Source organism: Medicago sativa, chromosome 8 (assembly GCF_051527215.1).
Source record: "Medicago sativa cultivar Bolivia chromosome 8, Bolivia_mono, whole genome shotgun sequence".
Classification (NCBI taxonomy): domain Eukaryota; kingdom Viridiplantae; phylum Streptophyta; class Magnoliopsida; order Fabales; family Fabaceae; genus Medicago; species Medicago sativa.
Window position 1 is genome coordinate 72404323 of NC_140756.1, and position 25556 is coordinate 72429878.

The 25556-nt window shown below is 33.5% G+C and overlaps 1 protein-coding gene and 1 long non-coding RNA gene across 2 annotated transcripts; both read right to left on the minus strand.

Annotated features, from left to right (window-relative positions):
- Positions 1 to 2860, minus strand: LOC146901239 (tubulin alpha-1 chain). The gene is made up of 4 exons (XM_085738539.1): positions 2638 to 2860; positions 1544 to 1778; positions 1081 to 1451; positions 1 to 850 (listed from the first exon to the last, which is right to left on the minus strand). Exons 1-4 carry the CDS (start codon positions 2728 to 2730, stop codon positions 194 to 196), a joined length of 1356 nt encoding a protein of 451 aa, XP_085594665.1. The 5' UTR covers positions 2731 to 2860; the 3' UTR covers positions 1 to 193.
- An 11315-nt stretch (positions 2861 to 14175) lies between these two features.
- Positions 14176 to 15980, minus strand: LOC146901240 (uncharacterized). Its single transcript, XR_015023189.1, has 3 exons — positions 15844 to 15980; positions 15223 to 15608; positions 14176 to 15043 (listed from the first exon to the last, which is right to left on the minus strand). It is a non-coding gene; the product is annotated as an uncharacterized LOC146901240 (long non-coding RNA).
- Positions 15981 to 25556: the final 9576 nt, after the last annotated feature.

The window sequence follows — 25556 nt, forward strand, 5'->3', positions numbered from 1 at the left end:
TTATCATTGAAGTTTATTTAGTACATTACTTATTCCAAAAGCAAGAAGCCACAATGTTATGATTGAAGTTATTTAGTGCAGGAACAAAGGCAAGCTCAACATAAAGGACAAATATAAGAAGACAACACACTGAATGCATAAAAAGATTAGGCTAGAAAACCAACAAACAGATGGTGCAAACGTCTAATAGTAATCAATATTCCTCTCCTTCCTCGCCATCTTCACCTTCAGTAGCCTCTGCACCAACTTCCTCATAATCCTTCTCAAGGGCAGCAAGATCTTCACGAGCCTCAGAGAACTCACCCTCTTCCATCCCTTCACCAACATACCAATGTACAAATGCCCTCTTAGCATACATGAGGTCAAATTTGTGGTCAATGCGTGAGAAAACCTCAGCAACACTAGTGGAGTTGGAAATCATGCACACAGCCCTCTGCACCTTGGCAAGATCACCCCCTGGAACAACGGTTGGAGGCTGATAATTGATTCCACACTTGAATCCAGTTGGGCACCAATCAACAAATTGAATAGTGCGCTTGGTCTTGATAGTTGCAACAGCTGCATTAACATCTTTAGGCACCACATCACCTCTGTACATAAGACAGCAAGCCATGTATTTGCCATGGCGTGGATCACACTTTGCCATCATAGACGATGGCTCAAATGCGCTGTTTGTGATTTCAGCAACTGATAGCTGCTCATGGTATGCCTTCTCAGCTGAAATCACAGGAGCATAAGATGAAAGCATGAAGTGAATCCTAGGATATGGTACCAGGTTAGTCTGGAATTCAGTAACATCAACATTCAAGGCACCATCAAATCTCAAGGAAGCAGTTAATGACGATATCACCTGAACATACCAACAAAATGTTAAAGGGGCACAATACAACGCATATATTGCAACATAAATTGCTGTGTGAATCCGTGGTTAATGGTTATATTCAATTTTTAACTAGAGAAATATTAATTCTTAGGACCTGATTCATGCTGTTGAACTTCAGGGAATGAATTGTACAATCGCAATGTCGAGAATCAAAAATAAAATTAAGTTTTATCAATTATTAATAACAACATATATACCTGAGAAACTAAACGATTGAGGTTGGTGTAAGTGGGTCGCTCAATGTCAAGGGAGCGCCTGCAGATATCATAAATGGCTTCATTGTCAAGCAAGACAGCTACATCAGTATGTTCTAAAAGGGAATGAGTGGAGAGGACACTATTGTAAGGCTCAACAACAGAGGTTGAAACTTGAGGGGAAGGATAGACGGTGAATCCAAGCTTGGATTTCTTGCCATAGTCCACTGAAAGACGTTCCAACAGAAGGGAACCAAGACCAGAACCAGTGCCTCCACCTACAGCATTGAAAACCAGAAAGCCTTGGAGACCAGTGCAGTTGTCCGCAAGCTTTCTGATGCGGTCCAAGCATACATCAACAATTTCTTTTCCAACTGAATAATTAACAACAAAGCAAACATTATTATAATTTGATATGATATTCAACAAGGAAAATATGTCATGCTTGAAATATATAATTAATTACTTGTGTAGTGGCCACGAGCGAAGTTGTTAGCGGCATCCTCCTTTCCGCTAATGAGCTGCTCAGGATGGAATAGTTGGCGGTATGTCCCAGTCCTCACTTCATCAATCACAGTGGGCTCGAGATCTACAAAAACTGCACGAGGCACATGCTTTCCAGCTCCAGTTTCACTGAAGAAGGTGTTGAAAGCATCGTCACCTCCACCGACGGTCTTATCACTTGGCATCTGCCCATCAGCCTAAAACACCACGTGCAAGAAACAACTCTTAAACTCCAAAGCATGTTCAATAACAAAGTAGCAACAGTACAAAATACAATTCCAAATTACGGTTGCGGTTACGCTGCAAACTTTGACATTAGAGCAAAATGCGGCCAAACGCAGCCACAATTGTCATTGCGATATGGTTGCAAAGACCTCAAACATTTTATTGTGATCTCAAAAACATTATATTGTGACCGCAATTTACAGCCATGTCAACAGGGATATTAACAAATGAGAAAATTAAACTATTCAAATCTCAATAGAACAGTGGATGAAAAAAGTGTTAATAATATTCATAAACAAGGATCATAATAATCAATAAGCAACGATATCGCAATGACAATAATCCACAAATTTTTAACAATAAAATTGTATTCATACATTCATATCTGAAATTGAGATCAAGATTACAAAAAAAAAAAAAAAAAAAAAAATACCAAAGTAAATTGAATGATGAAACTAGATTATTCTAGAAAGAACCATCGAAGTGAAAAGTCTAACTAATTGAACGATACTTGTATCTGTGATTAACATTGATCTAAAAAAAAATATGCAAAAAATGAAAGAATATGAACACCTGATGAATAATTTACGCAAACAACCAATTGTAATTAGATTTACATTTCAAATTAATCAAACATTACAAAACTAAATGCAAATCATAATCTGTATTGAAATTGTACGTAACATATATGTAAAACCGTAAATCATATCAAGAAATGCAGAATCAGATACAAAATTTGAATCATCAACGTGACATAGAATCCATATTATGGATCTATCAATATTAATAGTATACATCAACAATGCCAAAAAATGTGTTGAGATTGGTTACCTGAATGCCATGTTCGAGGCAGTAAAGCTCCCAACAAGCATTACCGACTTGAATTCCGGCTTGACCAATGTGGATGGAAATGCACTCTCTCATTTTTGTCGAAGATTGAAGAAATGAAGAAGAAAGAGATTGAGAGATGAACGTTTATTAAGACGCCTCTCTTGTTGCGATGCGATGATTGGTAAGAAGAAAGATAATAGGGTGGTTTGTGTTTGTGTGTGTTGGCTTGGTTGGTTGGTTTCTACTGTATTTGTAACCGTAATGAATGGAACAAAGGGTAACCGTTTAATTTCTTTTCGATCACATTATTTGTTTATTTATTTATGCCACATTCCAATTTTATTTATTTTTTTATGAATTAAAATGCATTTACAAAATCTCGTAAGATTAACTTAGTTGGTAGAGATATTGTATATTATATACCAGAGTTGGGTTTGAACCTAGACATCATACTCCTCTACATTTAAAATGTGTGAGCTCTACCTAATAGGCTACTAGACTTTCCCTCAAAAAAAGGCTACTAAACTAAAAAAAGCATTTACAAAAATATTTATATTTATTGTCTTTCAAATGTATTTGTGGAGCTCGAATCCGAGACCGTCCCCTGAGTCTAAGGCCATTATTTTTACCCCTATGAAACCTTTGGAGTTGTTCTATTTTCACAACTAGTGTGACTTTTATTAAAGATTAATAATAAAAAAAAAATCTAAAAATCAACTCATTTTTAACAAGTGGATAATAAACTCCGTCAAGAAAGAATTGTTCAAAAAAATCTGAGTTTGATTTCTAGGTAGAACAAATTTTTTTATAGACTTTTTATTTACCTAAGAGTCGAACTATGGATGCGTAGTAAGCGTATAGGTACGGTACATGTACGTGGATACACAAAAATTTTAAAAATTTAGGATACGATATTAATAGAATGTTTGTAATTAAACTTGTATGCATATAAAATACTTGAAAAAAATATGAATTTATTTTTTATTAATATAAAACTATAAAAATCAAAACTTACAACATATAGTTTTTTTTATAAATCATATTCTATTTTCATTGCTATGTTAGATATATCAACAAAATCATCATTATAATAACTCAACAAATTTTATTTATTAACTGATTGAGTCTCCTCTTTCCCATTATCTTCATCCATAAAAAAACATACTTTTGAAATTGATTCATCAAAAGACAATTATATTGATTTATTGAATCATATACATCTCTCTATTGAATTATCACAATATTATCTCACTTTTTTTACTCTTCATTTTCCTGATTACCAAATCCACTTACAACGCTCAAATTCAAATTATGACTTACTGTGCTAAACTTTATCTTTCAAAATTTTAGCTTGTGCATCCAAAGAACAGGGACATTCATGACATTCTAAGATAGCATCTCCAGTCATGAACAACAGAAGACTGCTTTGGAATAGCAGTTGAGGATTTAAAATAAAGATTGTGATGAACTTATACAAGTGACAGTTGCTTTTAGGGACATACAAGAATTAAAACGTACATTGTGACGGGCTCATAGATTTCGCGCTCTTAGGTTTGATGGTGACGACATTGGATGCAGCTGTTTTTCAAAACAATGTTGCCAATAATTGTGTTGTGACATAATAGTGGATTGGTTGGTTGATCTGAAGCATGATAGAACTTTATTGATCTAAGTCTGTCCTTAGTTTTTATCCTCATTTGGATGCTGTCTTCTTTTGTTAAGTATTCTGGTTGAACATTTCTAAAGTGAGAACTTACATAGAACTGTAAGAAACTTCAATGTGATTGCTTATTAGCATGAATTAAGGGCTAATGATGCTTACTAGTTCTGCTTAATAAGGACAAAATATATTTTTAATTTATTTGCATCTACATTGATGTCTTTGTTCATTGGCAGAGTCTAATGTCGATCTTGCTTCGTACAAAAAAAAAGAGAGAGAGCAATGATGGTGTATTGCTCGTAAGAAGGATTTTCTAAATAACTTTTTCAGCATGACATTAATCATCTAGAGTTATATCGAATCATTGGCATTGTTATTACTTCTTTGAGTTTTTAGCATTGGTATGCAGAAGTTCAATTTCTCAGCATTGTTAATCCCCCAAATTTGAGTTATTAGTTATGCAGGCCAAACGGGCTTCCCATGGCCAAACGAACTTAATTGTTTTTGTTTTTTTGTCTTCTAATATTTAAAGATCATGTCCACAGAGTTCATCGAAATCTTTCAAAAACTGTGCCGAGACATAGCATTCTTATTTGTGCTCAATCTAATGCTGCAGTGTATCCAATATGAAGTTAGGCAAACTATATGAAATTTGGTCGAACGCGCAGAGTTTGTACTCTGAACTGTTGGGATTGAACTTTGGTCAAACTACTATCTACCGATTGTGGAAATTGATGTGGCAAAGGCAAGAAAAGATTGTGGAACAAAACGCCTTGGCGAAGATAGCATGTCATAATGGAAGAGGAAGAAATTTCTGGCAAGAACATATGAGATGCTTAGCAGCTATTGGGGTTACTCATTGTTGTTATTTCTAAATGAGGTGGTTTGAACGATCTCGTTGTAATTTTCAGTTAAGGTTAGTTTTGTATCATGATAACAACAAGTTTGGTTACTAAATTCAATTTAAGGTTAGCTATAATACACTTGACAATTGAATTTAGTAACCAAACTTTGTGTTTAAATATAGACTTGACAATGGCGATGAATGACATTGAAAATTGAAGTTCATGGCGCAGCCGCAATGATTCAAAACCTTGTTATTGAGTATGCCCTGTAAATTATGCAGTCGCAAAGTGATGCATATAAGAAATTGAAGGATATACCTCTAGTTGTTCATGGAAACATGTAGTTGAAGTTGAAGTGGCTCTCTAATTTGCAAGTAATTGAAAATTAAGAACAAGAAATATAGTTTTTTTTTTATTAAATGAAATATAGCTGATTATACAGTAAAAAGAAACTGATTCAAGTCTGAAAGTAACCAAGAAAGGAAAGTACTGAAAATGTAGAACATGTCAATGGCTCAGGAAAAAGAAGTAGCATTACGATTTGACTTTAAGATGCACATTCTCTACATTTGTTCTTTTCTTAGATTCCCCTGGAACATGATAACAGTTTGTTAGACTTTAGATCCACTAAAGAAGGTAAAGTTGATAATTTGAAAGTTAATAATTTCCATTGGAAACTCACATGGGTTGGCCTAATGGTGAAGACATGGAACCTTGGAGTGTGCTCCTCTCAAGGTTTCAGGTTCAAATCCCCCTGTATCAATTTTAGTGGGCTAATCCATAGCTCTGGCTATAAATTTCCCTTCTACTAGTGGATGGGGAGTTTTGTCCCTCCGGACTTGTCGTTCTTGGACCGTATACCGAGTTTCCAAAAAAAAGAAAAATTTCCATTGAAGTTTGGATTAAGAATAACCGGTGAATAAGCCGTAGAAAACACAAATCATGTATAAAAATGTTCTCACAAATGTCTATAGCATTGGTAAGTTTTATCTATGTCATGTAGCATAGAAAGCATTTTCTCTATTGGACTATCAACTTCATAATTAATCACTTTGTCTTGTCCCAAGACTCGTGTATGGGGGATGTGGACCGTCAGTATATAATTAAGGACACAATGCCCTCCAGAAGGGTCAAAGTAACCCCAGGCGTATCCTTCTAAGGGCGCCGCCTCAGAAAGCTTCTAGAAACGACTAGAATGCTTTAAACGTGACTTAGGGCTCAAGTTACTTGGGGCCTAAGTCACGAAAAACCAAACCCAAGAAAGGCTATAAATAACTCCCTTGAGAGCATTCTCAAGGCATGACCTAAACAGTTCTAAACCCTGGTTTTAGATATTGTACTCACTGCTAGTTCATCTATATAATAATTCAAGTTTTCCAACATATATGAAAGGATATAAATGTAAACCTTTTTTATTTCAACTCCCTGTACATTTCAAATGAATTCAATTAGGAAAGACCTATCTTACCCTTTCAGTTTTAGCTATATTAAGTGGAAGTAGGTCAAGATATGCAAAAGTAGTATCACAATCATATCATATATACTTATTTACTGAATTTGGACTTGTGAAACAACAAGACTAATTTAATTCCCATTACAAAATTGTATGGTTTGGTTTACTGTCAGTTATGAGCATTGAGAATCAGACCCTTCAAAAATGGTAACCTCAATATCTTTAGGACTTATTGGTATATCATTGTTTGCTGTATTGTCCAAATTTTGAGTGTTCAATTGGCCACTACTACTTGTCGTCTGATGTTGGTTAAACATCATCTTCAACTTCCTTCCTCCTTGTTCCTCTATTCGCAACTGTAATTTTCTTTGAATCTGCAACCAAAAATTAATGTAAGAGAAAATTTGATTTCAGAGAATAGAATGAACAAAATACAAATACTAAGTATGGCCTAAAAAAAGTCTATGAATGCGATCTGGACTGCAACATTGAGGTTTTTTTTATTTCTTAGAGACAGCAGCGAGGCCATAATTGAGGCCACATCAGTCACATTTGACTAAAATTCTCCCTAATATCATAAATGTTTCTTTAAGGTGAGAAACTCATTGAATTCGAAGTTTTTTTATCGTCTTAGACTGGAACGCCGTTTCTTTACCCTTGATTTTTTCGCAACTATAAGAAATATGATTTTTCAAGTGATTATTTATTATAATAGAATGAAAAGAAAATTGCTGAAAATTTGAGTCTAAATTCAAAATAGACGATGTATGTTTTGATAAATTTCTATGAATCATGCAGAGTCACAAAGTCATGTATAAATGAAACTGAAGGATATACCTCAAGTTGATCATGAAGACGCCTCTGAACATCTAGCTGCAGCTGAAGCGCCTCTTTAATTTGCAAACCCCTGCAAATTATAAAAAGAAATATAGTTGGTTACAATATGAAAATAAGCAAGAAATGATTGCACTGGAATTATAGAACATAACAATAGGAAAAATAAGTAAGTAGCATTACTATTTGGCATCAAGATTCACATTCTCCATGTGAGTTCTTTTCTCAGATTTCCCTGAAACATGATAGCAGTTTGTTTAGAATTTAGATCCTCTAAAGGAAGTAAAGTTGATAATTTGAAATTTAATAATTTCCATTGAAGTAAAGATTAAGAATAATTGGTGAATAAGCTGTAAAAATCACAAGTCATTACTCATGTGTAAAGATGTTCTCACAAATGTCTATCGCAACGGCAGCATGTAAGTTATGTAGCATAGGGAGTATCATCTGTTTATAGTTTAATAATTCAAGTTATCACTAACATAGGAAGCATCTTTGTTATTTAGCATAAGAAGTATCATTTTATGTACTTTGTGTATAACTATTATTAATTTTTTTTAATATATAAATGTATCATATACTCTCTCCGTCTAGGGTGCATATTTTAGTTTTACACGATTGAAATGCAATAAATAAGAGTATGATTATGTGTGATAATGGAGTAGAAACTCATCTTGCAGGTCTATTCAATGACTATTTTGATGTGAAGAAAAGAATACCAAGTCTCTAAATTATTGCAAATTTGATGGTCATCTCAATTACATATAATATAAGTCCATAAATTGCAGAAAAGAACATGAGAGATATTTTTCAACATGAGATATTTAATTTGGCTTTCAACGGCTTGGTGTATTTGGTTGGAACAAAATGATATCATTCTGTTTTAGTTTTACATAGAAGGATGTTTATTGAATTTCATACGATATTAATAGGTGGCAGCCGAATCATTAGTTTCATACCGGTGGCTTGTGATCATGACAACTCTTTCTGTTATAGTTTTGATAGCAGGATCTGTTCGAGTTGCTCATAGTGTGTATTTCATCTGTTGACATCTAAGCACATCTTGTGTTTAGCAATGTACTTGATAAAAAATATTCTTGTAAAAAATACAAGTTATTAGTTCTTTATATATTTTCCATTAATCACCCTTAAAATTATTTTTAGCGAATCCTTACTGAGGCTGCTCAGAAGCGAAAGCAGCACCGAGATGCAGAAAAAATGCAGCCAACCCAGAAAACAGCAGGTATAAGACCTGAAACTGATCCTAAACACTGCATACCGGTCTGAAAAATCCGTAAAAGGTAGAATCGTCTCCATTTCCAACTAACACCCAATTCGATTACTCGAAAACCACGTACACAGACACGTATACTTAAAATTAGCAGTCTGTTACCACAGATTTCAAATTAGTATATGTTCTAGCATTTTTATCAATAGTGCAAGGTTCTCACAATTCTCAAAACATATTTCCAGTATGCTCAGAGCTAAATACTGAATTCTCACATTTCTCAAAACATGTTTAACAAAGATTGTATCAAATAAGAAACATAATGAATGGTTCGATACAAAATTCTTATAAGCAACCAAAGTCTAATAAACACTAGTACGAATTCCAAAACCTTCTTTCTTAGCAAATGAGGTGTAGAATTCCTTAACAGGATTAAAGGTGTTGAATTCTATTCCAATACAAGGATGAAGATTAGGATGATCACCAACATTAGTCTCATGTATGAAGCGGTTTCTAAAATCTAAACCATTAGACATATGATTAGTTGTTATTCCCATCATCTTTTATGCCTTCTAAGTCATTAGAAATATTGTCAACTATAACATATATTTACAAGTGCAATTTTTTATTCAAATGCATCTTCTTCTTCTTTTTTTATTCAAAGTCTTTTGGATTAAAATGGTTCGTTAACCTGATGATTCAACATTGAGAATTTTTAGGGAAAATGCTTTGTTTAAAATATTTAATAGGAAAGTATGTTGTTTTGGGAATTAAGAAACATGGTTTGCGACATTTTGATGAAAAATGGTAACTTACAAAACTAGCCTTCTATTTAAAACTAGTTTGAATAATGGCAAACGAATATTTTTGTTCAAATAAAAAAATACACACTTGATAATTTACACCATTGTATCTTTAGATGGATGTAAATCAGGAGCATGCATATTAGAGACTAAATCCTCAAACCATTAGTCACATTAATAAAGGAAACTACAAATTTTTATACTAGCGTATCCCTCCCACCACCAGTGTAGACGCATAGACACATGTGCTTAGGTGATCATGGGGGGAAAACATAGCAAATATTAAATTAAATTGGAAAGTATGTTTTCTCTTTTTGGGAATTAAGAAATATGTTTTCCCAACTAAAAATAAAAGTTTTGTGACATTATGATGAAAAATGGTAATTTACAAAACTACCCTTCTATTTAAAGCAAGTTTGAATAATGGCAAAGGATTGTTTTTGTCTGAATAAAAAAAAAACACATTTGGTCCCCGTGAGTTTAGCTCAATTGTTAGGAACATTGTATGTCGGAGTTCGAACTCTAAACACCCCACTTTTTCATGCTAAGAGATGAATTATAACGACTAAACTACTTGATAAAAAAATATGCACATGTTAATTTATACCTTCATACTTTTAATGGGTGTAAATTAGCGGTTATATATATTAAGGACTAAATCCTCAAACCATGAATCAAAATAAGATTGCTAATGTATTTCCATCCCATTATGGAAGAAAACATAGAAAAAAATGATAGAAGAAATGTGGGGAGAGTGTGAGATGCATAGTACTTATTTTGTCAACCATTGTGATGACTGCCGGGAGCATATACGTGCAAATGCAAATCATTGTAAGCAATGAATACACTCGTAGATCATCTGCGTGATTCATGGATATATTTTCTCTTTTTATTTTAAAAAATAATTTACCATTTTATTTTTTTTTAATTATAATTTTGACCTAGAGACCTTCGAATTCTTAGCACTGTTCCCACTTATAATTCTTTTTCTTTTGAATAATTATTTTATGGTCACAATTATATCAGATTAAGGGCCGATTAATTCAAGGGATTTTTTTTAATAAGGCAAGAGCAAAATGACATAAAAAAGAATAGTGTCCAACTAAGTTGGAACCCTACTCTAATCTAATGTCAATTGCTCATATATATTATTAAAAAAAGGAAAAAATTACATAAAAACTAGGGACATAAAACCTAACCCAGTAAACAGCCTAAACGGGCAAAACAAAAAATAAGAAAATAAAAAATCCATAAAATGGATCCAACCCTAAAAATTAAAGCAAACGATGAATACCAAGAGGGTCTAAATTTTGGTGAATGGAACGAACAAGCTACTGAAAGATGCTTGAAAGTGAAGTGGACTCGACCGCCAACATGGTAATTTGCGAACCCACTCACACCAACAGTTTGCTGCGATCAATTTAATCAACAATTTCTGGCCCACAACAAGCGATCATACAAGCACAACCTAGGCAAGCACAACACCAACATGAACCAGCAACTCCCTGTAGCAAATAGTGAATGGAGAAGCTAAACCGGCGTATGAATCATCTGCCAGCACAGAAGCGATTCAAGATCCTGTAACTCCCTGCCAAACAACAGCAAGCTATAATTGCCCTTTCGAGCCATACCATCTGCAAATCCAGTAAAACACGATGCCAGTGCACAACGAAAGAATCAACCGCCAACACGGATAGATTCAAGAACCAACAACCCTTTCAAGCCAAAATTCAGAGCGATGAAATCACTGTAAATTGGTTATATGATCGTTGCGGCAGCATCATTGATGTTTAACTGGATCTCAGATTGCGAAAAAATCAACCATAAACGTCAACGCGATCAACAACCGCGAACCACCTATAACAGCATATTGAAAATCCAGCGGCGGTAAACAACCACCGTGAATAAGGAACCAGAGACCGATTCACCTTCCGATTCACGAGAGGACAGACACACGGTGTGACCACAAAGCAGCAACACCGTCGTAAACCCCATCCCCCGACCTAATTGGCGCAAATCAACGTGTCACAAACGCGAAACCAAGATTGGACCAGAGAACAGTACCGCAAAAACGCGACGGCAACAAGAAGCCACCGCAGTGGAGCTGATATCGAGACAACCCTTTTGGAGCAAGACCCATCTTGGTCTGTAGGTGGTGACGCGAGCCAAAGAACTCGTTCGCACCACCAAAAGCCATGGTCTACATGGTGGCGGCCGAAATTGAGGTGCGGCGGAGGGTTGCGGCTGTGGAGGTTTGTTAGAGAGGGGAGCAAAAAAATTTTAGAGAGAGGTTTCCAAGTCGATAAAAGGGAAGATTCTTAAAAGGGAAGATTCTGATTAATTCAAGGGATCTAATTACAATAAAAAATATAAAATAGATCGTTTCTCTTTCTATCTTTTTCCACTTATATGTGTGTCTAAATAAATTAAATTTGTGGTTTTGACCACACAAGTCTTGTTTCATGTCCCAACATTGCACTGTAATATGTTTGTCATTGTCCATCCGTGCACGTGGATGTTCCTGTTATTTGTTCACTATATATTCTCATTTACTCCAAATTATACTTATTGTGTTCATATTTTTTTTTTTTGTGGTATAAACTGAATATCCTTTTGCGTCCAATAGCAGAGAATAATCAATCAAGTAAGTAGGATAACAATGAATGGTAAAGTACTTCCTAAAAAAATAACACTCTAAATTGATTTTTTTTTCTAAATCATATTATTGATGCAAAGTATCTACTCTCTGCTTCCACGTTACACCAATCGTAGAGAATAATCTATCAAGTAAGGTATGACAACAATGAATGATAAAGCTCTTCCTCAAAAAATAACACTCCAGGTTAATTTTTTCAAAATCATATTATTGATGCAAAATATCTACTCCCTCCTTTCCACAATACACCACCTGCACCTGCACGTCACTATATAGATATTTTTTACTCGACAATATAAGGAAAACTAGACCTACTGTAATCAAAAGATATTGTTATTTTAGGCCTAAAGTAAATATTTAGACCACATTACCTGAGATGGCCCTGCATGTATGAAACCCCCAAATGCTTTATAACAGAGGGCAAGCTATGTGAGGACCCCTGTGGAAGAGTGGACTTACGTTGAGTTGAGGGAAAACCGCTTTAATTCGGAGTATTATTTTGTTGCCTTTTCACCTTTTAAAGAATTAATTAATTATTTGAAGTGTAAAAAAAGAGATCAATATAACCTTTAGTTTTGAAAATTAGTGTTCAACTTGGTAAATTTTCAACCATATTCGCTATATGATTGTTAAACAAACAAGTTTAAAAATGATTAGAGTAAAGTTCCACAGCTTGCTTTTTCATCATTTTCTCCTGCATCAATTCTTTGTCGCATTGACTTGTTATAAAATTATCATACTAATAAGCCTAATAGTACCAATAAGCATGAAAGAGAGTCACGTATTTCAAATTCAAAACACCTCCTTTTTGTATATATTATGCTAAGATTAATATAAGAGTGTCTTTATTTTTTTTACTTAAAGAATGGTGTTATTTAAACATCTAAGAGTTGACAATTTAATGATATATAATTCAACTAATTTCTTTAAATAAAAAAATAGTACAAGATTGTATCTACACTGGTGTCGGACAACAAAATTGTATTTGTGGTCCAAGGAGAGTTTCCTCACCCTTGTCCAATACTACTACATTTATGCAGGAAATGCACATGTATTTGCAATTCTCTTCTCTGCAAAAATAATTGAAGTCAAAGGATAGTAATAAAATGGAGCAATGATGAAATGCCAATGGCGTGGGCTACCACACAGCTCAACTAGTAACTACAATGTATGTGGAATTTGTACTTTTTGTTTGCTTTTTTTTGCAGAAATACCTAAAGTCCTCAAGTCTCATTGACGACATAAATAGGAACCTTATTATTTGGTATGAAAAATACTTGGCTATCAATTGGTCATATACATCTATGTACTAATGTAATTTTTCACACACAAAAAAACTACTAATCATGTAATTATATTTTTTCCTTCAAAAAAAATGTAATTATATTTTTAGTATATAATTATTTAAATAATATTGAAATCACTTTGTTTTTCAATATTTTTATTACTATTTGTTTTTCACTTTGTTACTATTCTTAAGTAACAAAAAAAAAGCATCACTATTTTTATCTGTTATCCTATTAATATCAAAATTTAGTTTATTATCTGCACACCAAATTCATTAATGTGAATGATGTATTAACAAGAAATAAGACTTTCCCTAAAAAAAAAAAAAATAAGACTTCAAAAGATTTTTTTTAGAAGAAAGACTTCAAAAGAATTTAGAAAAAACTCCTCGATTTTTTTTTTAAAGAATGATATCCTTACCTTATAAGGTGATTTTGTAATAATAATAATAATAATAATAATAATAATAATAATAATAATAATAATAATAATAATAATAATAATAATAATAATAATAATAATAATAATAATAATGAGTCAGACTCACGGTAATTAAAAGTTCAATATTATTTATGCTGGTATGTGGAGTGTGAGTTAAGAATTCTACATCGGATGAGAAACTGGAAGTAAGATGATCCTTAATCTAATACTTTAAAAAATATATAAAGATGTAGTGTCAAAACTTCTTATGTTGTTACTTTTATTCTAACGGAGATGGTCTTCAAACTCCATCAAGTCCTCCCAACACCATATTGAGTTAACATCACGGACATAATGTTGAATAGCATGTAAGTGAATAATTGCAATTATGAGGTTACAATTTTTTTCTTTTTTGCTTATACTACCAAGTACAAATCCAAGGGAAAACCATAGAGCCATAGAGGACAGAAATCAAATGACAATTCAGCATTCTGAGCTTTCACACACAGACATATATATACTGCATATCTTTCAACCTATTAAATCTCAAAAGCAACATTAACATAAGACAAAAGAAAACACAGTAAAAGTAGCAGTCTAGCAGATGATACATCAAAATTAAAATAGAATAGAATAGGGTTGGTGTGATTTGATATTAACGTTTTAGGCCAAGGGTCCGTTTGTTTTGGATTTTTTTGAAAAAAAATCTATTTTTTTAACTAAAAAATCACTTTTTTTGTTTTTGTAGTGTTTGTTTTAGATTTTGAAAAAATCCATTTTGTTAAAAAAATCATTTTTAGGCTCAAAATGAAAATCTATTCCAAGTAGCTTTTCCAAAATCTATTTTTTTTCTAAATACAAGGAGCTCAAGTGTAAGGGTTTCAAATCTTCAAAAAATGATTTTTAGGATAGTAAACAAACACAAATAGAATAGATTTTTTTAAAAATCTCTACAAAAAAAATCTCTAGATTCTTTTACCTCAAAATCTATTTTTTTTAAAGCTGAAACAAACACCCCAAATCAAGTGGAACTGAAGGAAGTCTAGGATCAAGTACTTTTAGAACACCTTTGTTTGAGTCTGTCATTTTTCTCACCCATTGCACAATGTCTACTCCATCACCAAATTCTCCAACTGGTTTTCTTCCTGCTACAAGCTCTAGAAGTACCACACCGAAGCTGTAAACGTCGCTTTTTTCATCAACTTTCAAGCTGTAAACGTCTGCAATCAAACTCTTAACATTAGTCGATCATCATAAACAAAAAGAATCGGTCACATCTGGACCATTTCAAACTAGGTATTTTAGATTAAAAAAAATAAAATTGGCATCATAATCTCGACCATCCGATCAAGATTCAAACTATTAAGGGAAACAAAGTGAGAGTGAGTGAAAAAGTTACCTCCAAGATGCAAATGGCGAAGAAAAGAGAGATGGGTGACCGAAACAGGAGAGGATTTGAAGGAGAGGAGTGAGTGGTATTCAGAGATGTGGGGTGTGGAAAGTACTTGGGTAAGGTTGAATGAGAGGAGGAAGAGGATGAGTGGTAGAAGGGGAAGCCTCATCGCCGCTTTGCCGCCAGCTTAGCCTTATAATTGCGATATAGTTTCGTGACGAAGACGATGGTGAAGATGAATGCTAATGACGAGTATAAGACTATTAAGACCAATGTGAAACTATCGATAGTCATGTCAGCATTTTATTTAATTTATGAGCTGTGCTGTGCTATTTAAAGGGAAGGAAATCATCCCGAGACTATCCCGAATGAACCACCAGCCAATCAAAATCCTGCTTTTACAAAATAATTCAAAATCATTTTTTCTACCAAATATCAATTGCCGTGTTATAAATAAATTTACTGCATATAGAAATCATAATGTGCATGTGTATAAGAATGGAATATTGCATAGAGCATGATCATTCAATGAAAATTAAGAAGGAAAAAAAAAGCAGAAATAGCATGGTGGGTAGATCGTAAGATGAGACGTCAGCAGCAACAAAAGGAAGGGATCAAATGCCTTACCATTTGAACAAATACGTGTTAAATGTATCCACAATGGTTTGTATAAAAGAAAATACTATATCTGGTAGAAGGTGAAGCATTTTTGTGTGTGTGAAAGAGAGAGGGAATGGGGAAATGAGATGAATGAGTGAAAGTGAGAGTGAGTGAATAAGGGTGGTGGCCCTTTTCAAGGAGTGCAAAGAACAACACCGAACAAAGTTTACATAATCAAGGAGCCAAAAAAGAGGCGCCAGCAAAACAGACAAAATAATTAATTAGTGGACACCTATACAAGGTAACGGATGTTTCCACCAATCATGATAACAGTAAATAAAGGACGTCTGTTTTGCTTTCAACCACAAAAATGAGAGTAACTTGGCTTTCTCAATCAGAACCAATGGAGTAGACGCCGTATTTTTGAAGATACGACTATTACGTTCCTTCCAAATTATCTAAACGCCATATTTTTGGAATCTATATATTTTTTTTGGAATCTATATTTCTAATATTACTTTATCATAACTGTGAGTTGATGACGATCATTATCATATATTTTAATTATCGTTATTATTGATATTTTGAGGATTTTATAAATTAAAGTATTTATCAAAATGGGAAGCACACCCTTTGAACATTTTTCTTGTCGTTTAAATTTATGTTTAAGGTCATGAATATTAATATGGTCTCTATTTGAACTTGTCTATGATTTATTGAGCAAAGGTCTTGAAATTGAGATTTGGTTGCATATACTACTAACATAAGTTTTGAGACGTTGACAAAAATGGTTTTTGAGAAATATGCTTTTGTTTTGAAAATTATTTTGATACTATTATACACTCCATTTGGATTTAGGGTTTGGATTGAGCTATGATTTGATTTATAAATAATGGATTTAAGAATTGAAAATTGATTTCATGTATCTTGGCATTAGTTTTTGTACGTTGTAAAGCATGGTTGGAAATATGCATTTTTGAAAGGATTTGATGTTAATATGTACGGAATTTGGATTTGGATTTGAATTTTGATTTACTTATGATGATAAGTAGTAGATTTTCGATTGAGTTTTTGATGGACGTATTTTGACAAAGTTTCGTTATGTTGCGAAATAAGTGGTTTTAGACATGTGTTTTAAGAATGGTGTTTTGAAAATTACGGTTATAATGACGACGACCTAGGTGCACCTAGTATGTGATTTTTGTTAGGTAGAGTTACTCCATAAGATGGAGCCGCCGATATGGAAAGGCCGCCATTAGGAGGAGAGGGCTATCAACGAGATGGAGCTAGTTCTCGATTCACCCATTTGATTATTTTCACTAAAGTTGGATTTCTATACTTTATTTAAAGTTGATTATTTTGGTATTATGAAATTGAATATGATTTTATATTTTCTTTGAAGTGATTATTTTGATTCCATTTCATTAAATCCTATTTTTTTATTCAATTTGAATTTAATTATCTCGATTCCTTTTCATTATAATCGATTTCTATATTTTCTTTAAAGTTGTGGATTTGGTTTCACCTCTTGACAACATTGAAATTTTGATATAATCTTATTTTGTTTGATAAATTTACAAAGTTTTATGAATGTTCATGGTATACTTGATTGTGAATTTATTATATTTTTATATGGTTACTAGCCTCGTAAGTTAAAAATTAGATTTGAGAAAAATAAATAATCGTGCCCTTGTGTGTTTCCCTTCTAGTTGGTTGTGGTTGTTGTCTCTCACTAAGTCCCTCATAACTTACTCTTTCTTTTTCTATTCTTTTTTCTTCAGATTTTCAAGCAACTGGGTAGAAAGTTGCTAGTAGACTCGAAGCTCAGCGGTGTCACATTTTATTGGTAGGCCTCTTTGATGGCCGACTCTTTTACTTATGTACATTTTAGTGTCAATTGATGTATCTGCAACTATTTGGAAGTCTAGGATGTTTTATGTTGAGTTGTACAAGTATGAAAATAAAGGGAAGGAAATCATCCCGAGACTATCTCGAATGAACCACCAGCCAATCAAAATCCTGCTTTTACAAAATAATTCAAAATCATTTTTTCTAACAAATATCGATTGCCGTGTTATAAATAAATTTACTGCATATATAAATCATAATGTGCATGTGTATAAGAATGGAATATTACATAGAGCATGATCATTCAATGAAAATTAAGAAGAAGAAAAAAAAGCAGAAATAGCATAGTGGTAGATCGTAAGATGAGACGTCAGCAGCAACAAAAGGAAGGGATCAAATGCCTTACCACTTGAACAAATACGTGTTAAATGTATCCACAATGGTTTGTATAAAAGAAAATACTATATCTGGTAGAAGGTGAAGCATTTTTGTGTGTGTGAAAGAGAGAGGGAATGGGTGAAAGTGAGAGTGAGTGAATAAGGGTGGTGGCGTGGCCCTTTTCAAAGGAGTAGTACCAATGTCTATTTCATGTTTTATTATCCATTCAGCTTTTAGTTATTCAAAAAACAAAACAAAATATATATATATATATATATATATATATATATATATATATATATATATATATATATATATATATATATATATAGGGGGTTGCTAACTTACTCTCATCCAAAAACATGAAGGAGTAAGTTAGCAAGCCTACTCCCACTTATGTTTTACCAAAAAATCCAAATATTCATTTTCAAACTAGTTTAAATTGGAGGGAAATAAAGTAATTAACCTTTTAAAACACAATTAACTAGGTTCCGTAAATTCTTTATACTTGTGTTTTCCGGACTTTGTTTTTTCTTTCGAAGGAATTATGTTTTTCAGTTTTTTTTTTTTTTTTACTTTGAACACTTATTTATTCCACTCAAAGTTTTCAGATTTTTTTAAGAAATGACCATCGATCGAGTATTTCGTTTAAATTGAAATTGATGTCTATATGATTGTAGTGATATGTCATACCAACATTAATTTTATCTTCATGACATTCATTTAAATTTTTCGTTTAAATTTTTGAAGGTACTATGCTAAACTTTATCTTCAAAATTTCATCTTGTGCATCCAGAGAACAAGGACATTCATGACATTCTAGGACTAGCATCTCCGATCATGAACAACAGAAGACTGCTTTGGAAACACAGTTGAGGATTTAAAATCAAAGATTGTGATGAACTTATACAAGTGACAGTTGCTTTTGGGGACATACAAGAACTAAATCGAACATTGTGACGCGCTCATAGATTTCACGCTCTTTGATTTGATTGGGACGACATTGGATGCAGCTGTTTCTCGAAACAATGTTGCCAATAATTGTGTTGTTACATAATAGTGGATTGGTTGGTTGACCTGAAGCATGATAGAACATTATTGATCTAAGACTGTCCTTAGTTTTTATCCTCATTTGGATGCTATCTTCTTTTGTTAAGTCTTCTGGTTGAACATTTCTAAAGTGATAACTTACATAGAACTATAAGAAACTTCAATGTGATTGCACTCCTTTTTGTTTTTCTGATTTGTAATTATTAAAAATTAATTAAAATGTCGAATCATTACTCCTAAGGCCAGGTCATATTAAAATAATCACGTGGCAATGCACTGGTGGCTCAAATGGTGCCATGTCATCACCGAAGGGTTGAGAGTGCTATGACATAAGGGCTACATATGAGGGAATTTGAAATTAATTTACATGGATGATGGAACCTAAAGAATAATTGAAATGACCAAGTAATATAGGTACATCTTTCCTTAAATGCAGAGGGAGCAAGTAAAAGAGACAACCCTGCACCGAGCTGATACAAAAGCTCTCTGTGTGAAACATTAAAAATTAACCAATTATAATGTGGTTTTCAAGATATGCAAAAGTAGTATCACAATCATATCATATATACTTATTTACTGAATTTGGACTTGTGAAACAACAAGACTAATTTAATTCCCATTACAAAATTGTATGGTTTGGTTTACTGTCAGTTATGAGCATTGAGAATCAGACCCTTCAAAAATGGTAACCTCAATATCTTTAGGACTTATTGGTATATCATTGTTTGCTGTATTGTCCAAATTTTGAGTGTTCAATTGGCCACTACTAATAAGTAAGTAGCATTACGATTTGGCATCAAGATTCATGTTCTCCGCGTGAGTTCTTTTCTCAGATTTCCCTGAAACATGATAGCAGTTTGTTTAGAATTTAGATCCTCTAAAGGAAGTAAAGTTGATAATTTGAAAGTTAATAATTTCCATTGAAGTTAAAGATTAAGAATAATTGGTGAATAAGCCGTAAAAATCACAAGTCATTACTCATGTGTAAAGATGTTCTCACAAATGTCTATCGCAACGGCAGCATGTAATAAGTTATGTAGCATAGGGAGTATCATCTGTTTATAGTTTAATAATTCAAGTTATCACTAACATAGGAAGCATCTTTGTTATTTAGCATAAGAAGTATTGTTTTATGTACCTTTTGTGTATAACTTATTATTAATTTTTTTTTTTTAATATATAAATGTATCAAATACTCTCTCCGTCTAACATTAGGGTGTCCTATTTTAGTTTTACACGATTGAAATGCAATAAATAAGGGTTGAGATTCCTTTTTTTTGTTGGGTTGAAGAATTGTTGAGTTTGTAGGTCAATAAGGACTATTATCATCAAATCAATTGTACTATCCAGTATTACATTCAATGGGAATAACAAAGTTATTTTGATATACAATACAACCCATTCTTATCCTTGACAGCAAATTTTACTGCTTTAATTTATCAATAGTTATGAAAAAATGGCATTGATATATATTATCTACTTATGCAGTGTGTGTTTTGTCTCAGCTTATATCGTCTGTTTCAGATATGTTTAGATTGAATGTCCCTTAGTAGTAACAACGATTCCTGGTATCAACATCAGTTGGGGTTCTTTCTCATGTCCATTGTGGAATTATGTCAATTTAGGCACTTTGTAGTTAGGTGCTGCACTGCTGCATATTGAGTTTGATTATGCGTGATAATGGAGTAGAAACTCATCTTGCAGGTCTATTCGATGACTATTTAGATGTGAAGAAAAGAATACCAAGTCTCTAAGTTATTGCAAATTTTGATGGTCATCTCAATTACATATAATATCAGTCCATAAATAGTCCATAAATTGCAGAAAAGAACATGAGAGATATTTTGCAACATGAGATATTTAATTTGGCTTTCAACGGCTTGGTGTATTTGATTGTAAAAAATGGTATCATTATGTTTTAGTTTTAAAATGCAGACCTGAGGCTGCTCTCAAGCGAAAACAGTACCGAGAGGCAGAGAAAATGCAGACATAAACCAGAAAACAGCAGGTATAAGATCTGTAACTGATCCTAAACACAGCATTACCGGTCCAAAAAATCCGTAAGAGGTAGACTCGTCTCCATTTCTAGCTAATGCCCAATTCGATTACTCGACAACCACATCCACATACACGTATACTTAAAATTAGCAGTCTGTCTAGCATTTTTATCAATAGTTCACAATTCTCAAAACATGTTTCCTGTAAAATCAAAGCTAATTATTGAATTCTCACATTTCTCAAGACATGTTTAACAAAGATTGTATCAAATAGAAAAACATAATGAATGGTTCAATACAAAAATTTTATAAGGAACCAAAATCTACTGAACACTAGTATGAATTCCAAAACCTTCTGTCTTAGCAAATGATGTGTAGAATTCCTTAACATGATTAAAGGTGTTGAATTATATTCCAATACAAGGATGAAGATTAGGATGATCACCAACATTATTTTCATGTATGAAGTGGTTTCTAAACCATTAGACATATGATTAGTTATCTCATCATCTTCTATGCCTTCTAAGTCATTAGAAATTTTGTCAACTATAACATGATCTTTGATGTCTCTACTAGTGCAATTTTTTATTCAGATGCATCTTCTTCTTCTTTTTTTATTCAAAGCCATGGTTTACCTTTTGGATTAAAATGGTTCGTTAACCTGATGATTCAACATTGAGAATTTTTAGGGAAAATACTGTTTAAAATATTTAATAGGAAATTATGTTTTTTTTTTTTGGGAATTAAGAAACATGTTTTGTAACATTTTGATGAAAAATGGTAACTTACAAAACTAGCCTTCTATTTTTTTAAGGAAAAAACTAGCCTTCTATTTAAAACTAGCATGAATAATGACAAACGAATATTTTTATCCAAATAAAAAAGTATACACTTGATAATTTACACCATTCATATTTGTAGATGGATGTAAATCAATAGCATGCATTTTACGGACTAAATCCTCAAACCATTGATCACATTAATAAAGGAAAAGAAAATGCTAAAAATTGTCATCAAGACATGGATTAAACAATAAAAACCAAGTAATTTTTTTATAAAAAACAATGTAATTATTATTTAATTATTGTTCTGAAGGTACTGTTTAGCAAGACCTTAACTCGTGTATGTCCCTCCCACCACCAGTGTAGACGCATAGACACATGTGCTTAGGTGATCATGGGGAAAACATAGCAAAACATGTTACTAACTAGAAGAAATGTGGGGAGAGTGTGAGATGCATAGTACTTATTTTGTCAACCATTGTGGTAATGTAATAATGCAATTGATGACTGTCGGTATGTAACAAAGTGTTCATGTTCATGAGCATATACGTGCAAATGCAAATGATTGTCACAGCAATGAATACGCAAACACTTGTGAATCATATGCGTGATTCATGGGTATTATCTCTTTTTATTTTAAAAAATAATTTACCTTTTTTATTTTTTTTATACTTATGACATCCGAGACCTTCGGATTCTTAGCACTGTCCCCACTTATAATTCTTTTTTCTTTTGAATAATTATTTTATGGTCACAATTATATTAGATTAAGGGCCGACTAATTCAAGGGGTCTAATTATAATAAAAATTATGAAATTGATCTTTTTCTCTTTCTATCTTTTTCCATTTATACGTGTGTCTAAATAAATTAAATTTGATTCTCGTGAGTTTGAAGGTGAGAAAAACACAAGAAGGGGGGTTGAATTGTGTTTTGAAAAATTCTTCGTTTCTCCTAAAAACTGAACACACTGATCAGAAGCTAGGTGAGACAGCTTCTGAAGTGATAATCAGAATCTAAATGCAGCGGAATAAAACAGAGAGAGAGAAGAAGAACGACACAAAGCAATTATACTGGTTCCTTCCACAATCCGGAAGTAGTCCAGTCCCCCTTGCACTTCCAAGGAGATTTCACTATGAGTAATATCTGATTACAAATGCTCAAGCACACAAGCAAGAGACTTCCAATGCTCAAGCACACAAGCAAGAGACTTCCTTTGCTCAAGAACACAATCAAGAGACTTCCTGCTCAAGCACAACTGCAAGAGACTTCCTAACTAAACAAAATTACACAGAAAATTGTTTAAGGTTGAACACTTGATATACAATCAGAGGTGCTCACAATACAAATCAGATACAGACTCAATGGACTTAAGAATTTCTAAGATATGACTTTGAGACACAGAAATTCTAAGTGAATGCAGAACAATTTCAGCAGAGGTTTGGTACTTGTGAAAATCTTGTGAGTCTTTCGTTCAGCGTTCTTGCATTACCAAAACTCTAGGTCTTCACTCCTTTATATAGAGGTGTGAAAGAGACGTTGTGAAATTGCCAGCACACCAAAGAGTCGTTTGTTGAAGCTTGATCTTTCACCAATGATCTTTTGCCTGATTTGGTTGTTGTCCTATGAAGAACCAATTTGAAATCCATTCCTTATCCAAAGGAACATATATGCAGGCGAGACCGTATTCTGGAGCTGTTTTCTTGTCTTGAAGCGTGGACACAAAACAGAGTAGTGGAGAACGTGGTTGTACAATTCGTACAAAGTACAATGTCAACGCTTTCGTCCAAAATGCAAGCACAAGCCTTCAAACACCTTTGAAATGACCGTTGCAAAATTCCACTAATCCTTTGTTTGTGTTTTCGAATTGATGAGTCATAGATAGCATTATTTATTGCCTTATTTAGTTTAGTTTTATTTTAGATTTGATTTTATTTTATTGCATTTTATTTTAGTTTAGAATATTTTACTTCAAATTGTGTTTTATTTTATTTTAGGAATAAATATATGGTGGAAGGTGTCTTGGAGCAAAAGAAAGAGGACTGGAGCAAAATACAGCGCAAGAATACGAAGATACGGGGCAAAAATACAATCCCCCTTACCAGAAGCTTGGCACGGCCCGTGCCAACATGTGGCACGGCCGTGCCCGTCCCCAGAACCACTTTTGCTGCTTTTTCTTCAAGGCCAAGTTACCCTGTTGCAGCTTTACCGTTTTATCCTTTTAGTTGCTTAGTTTCTAAGTCGAATGTAAAGCTATAAATAGAGTAGCTCTCCACCATAAACAATCATCCTTTACTTTGTTTATTTCAAGTATTATTTTAATAAAAGTCTTTATTTTCCTTTTACTTTCCTTGCAATTTATTTTACCGTATTTCTCTCTTCTTCCTCCATGTCTACGATGAACATGAGTGAGTAGACTTCTTAGTCTTAGGATTATTGGGGAGTCTAATGACTCAATCCTAAACAAAACATGTCTAAACCCTAATTTCTATGTAACCCTAATTTCTAATCTAGATTCACCGTCTTAACGTGGATTAACAATTATCAAACTGTGGAAGCGAAAGCGGAGGGTTTGATAATCGTTAATCCATCATCCCAAACATCAATTCATAAAGCGAGAGCGGAGTCTTGATGTTGGAACAAGTGAATCTAGACAATAGTTGCAAAACAGTGAAATAGTCTTTGCAACTATTGAGACAAAGAGTAGTTTCAATCCTCTATGCATCTTCTAGTAATCACGTCAGTGAAATAGGCTTGGTTGCTAGAAGTAAACTCTCACCGGACTTTCATCGGAAAGGTGAGGGGCTAAGGGAAACCGGTCTTTAGAAATTAGTGTGTAAACCATGAAATTAGAAGTTTAGGTTTTGTCTAGTGAAGGATTAGTTATTAAGATGAACCAATGATCCTAAGGCCCCTTTATTATTATTGTTTTTACCTTCAGCAATCAAACCCTTTCTAATCAACTTTCTCTCCTCTAATCATTCATTAAAAGTTAATTAAATTGACCAACTCCCTAGCGGAACGATACTCTACTTACTACTATTACTTCGATAGGCCGTGCGCTTGCGGTTTGGCTCTATCAAGTTTTTGGCGCCGTTGCCGGGGAGTTAACTAATTTGATTAGCTTTTTCTTAGTGATTAGAATTCTCTCTTCTTCTTTCTCTTTTCTTTTTATTTTTATTTTTACCTTTTTATTTTTCTGTTATCGTTAACTTCTTGGGTTCTCAACCTTGTATGCGAAGAACTAGAAATCAAGCGGTATTCATACCCGAGATCGAAAGGTTCTTACATAGAAGGAGGAGAGCAGCACAAAATAACACCGCCATGGCCAATCGCACTCTCAAAGAGTATGCAACGCCGTCTACGGCTGAGCCACAAGCTGTTATTGTGTACCCAACGGTTGAGGATGACAACTTTGAAATCAAGCCTGCCCTACTTAACTTGGTGCAGCAAAATCAATTCTCGGGATCCCCCACAGAGGATCCCAATCTTCACATCTCTGTTTTCCTACGAATTAGTGGAACCATGAAGGAGAACCAAGAGGCCGTAAGACTTCATCTCTTTCCCTTTTCCTTAAGGGATAGAGCTAGCGCTTGGTTCCATTCCCTCGAAGTCGGTTCCATTACTTCATGGGATCAGATGAGGCAAGCATTCCTTGCCCGTTTCTTTCCACCATCTAAAACCGCT

Excerpts from the sequence above, each read along its gene's own strand:
- LOC146901239 (XM_085738539.1), bottom strand. The coding sequence starts at position 2,730 with ATGAGAGAGTGCATTTCCATCCACATTGGTCAAGCCGGAATTCAAGTC. Across the intron at positions 1,779-2,637 it reads GCCTCGAACATGGCATTCAG|GCTGATGGGCAGATGCCAAG; the intron begins GTAACCAATCTC and ends GTGGTGTTTTAG. Across the intron at positions 1,452-1,543 it reads CGCTCGTGGCCACTACACAA|TTGGAAAAGAAATTGTTGAT; the intron begins GTAATTAATTAT and ends TTAATTATTCAG.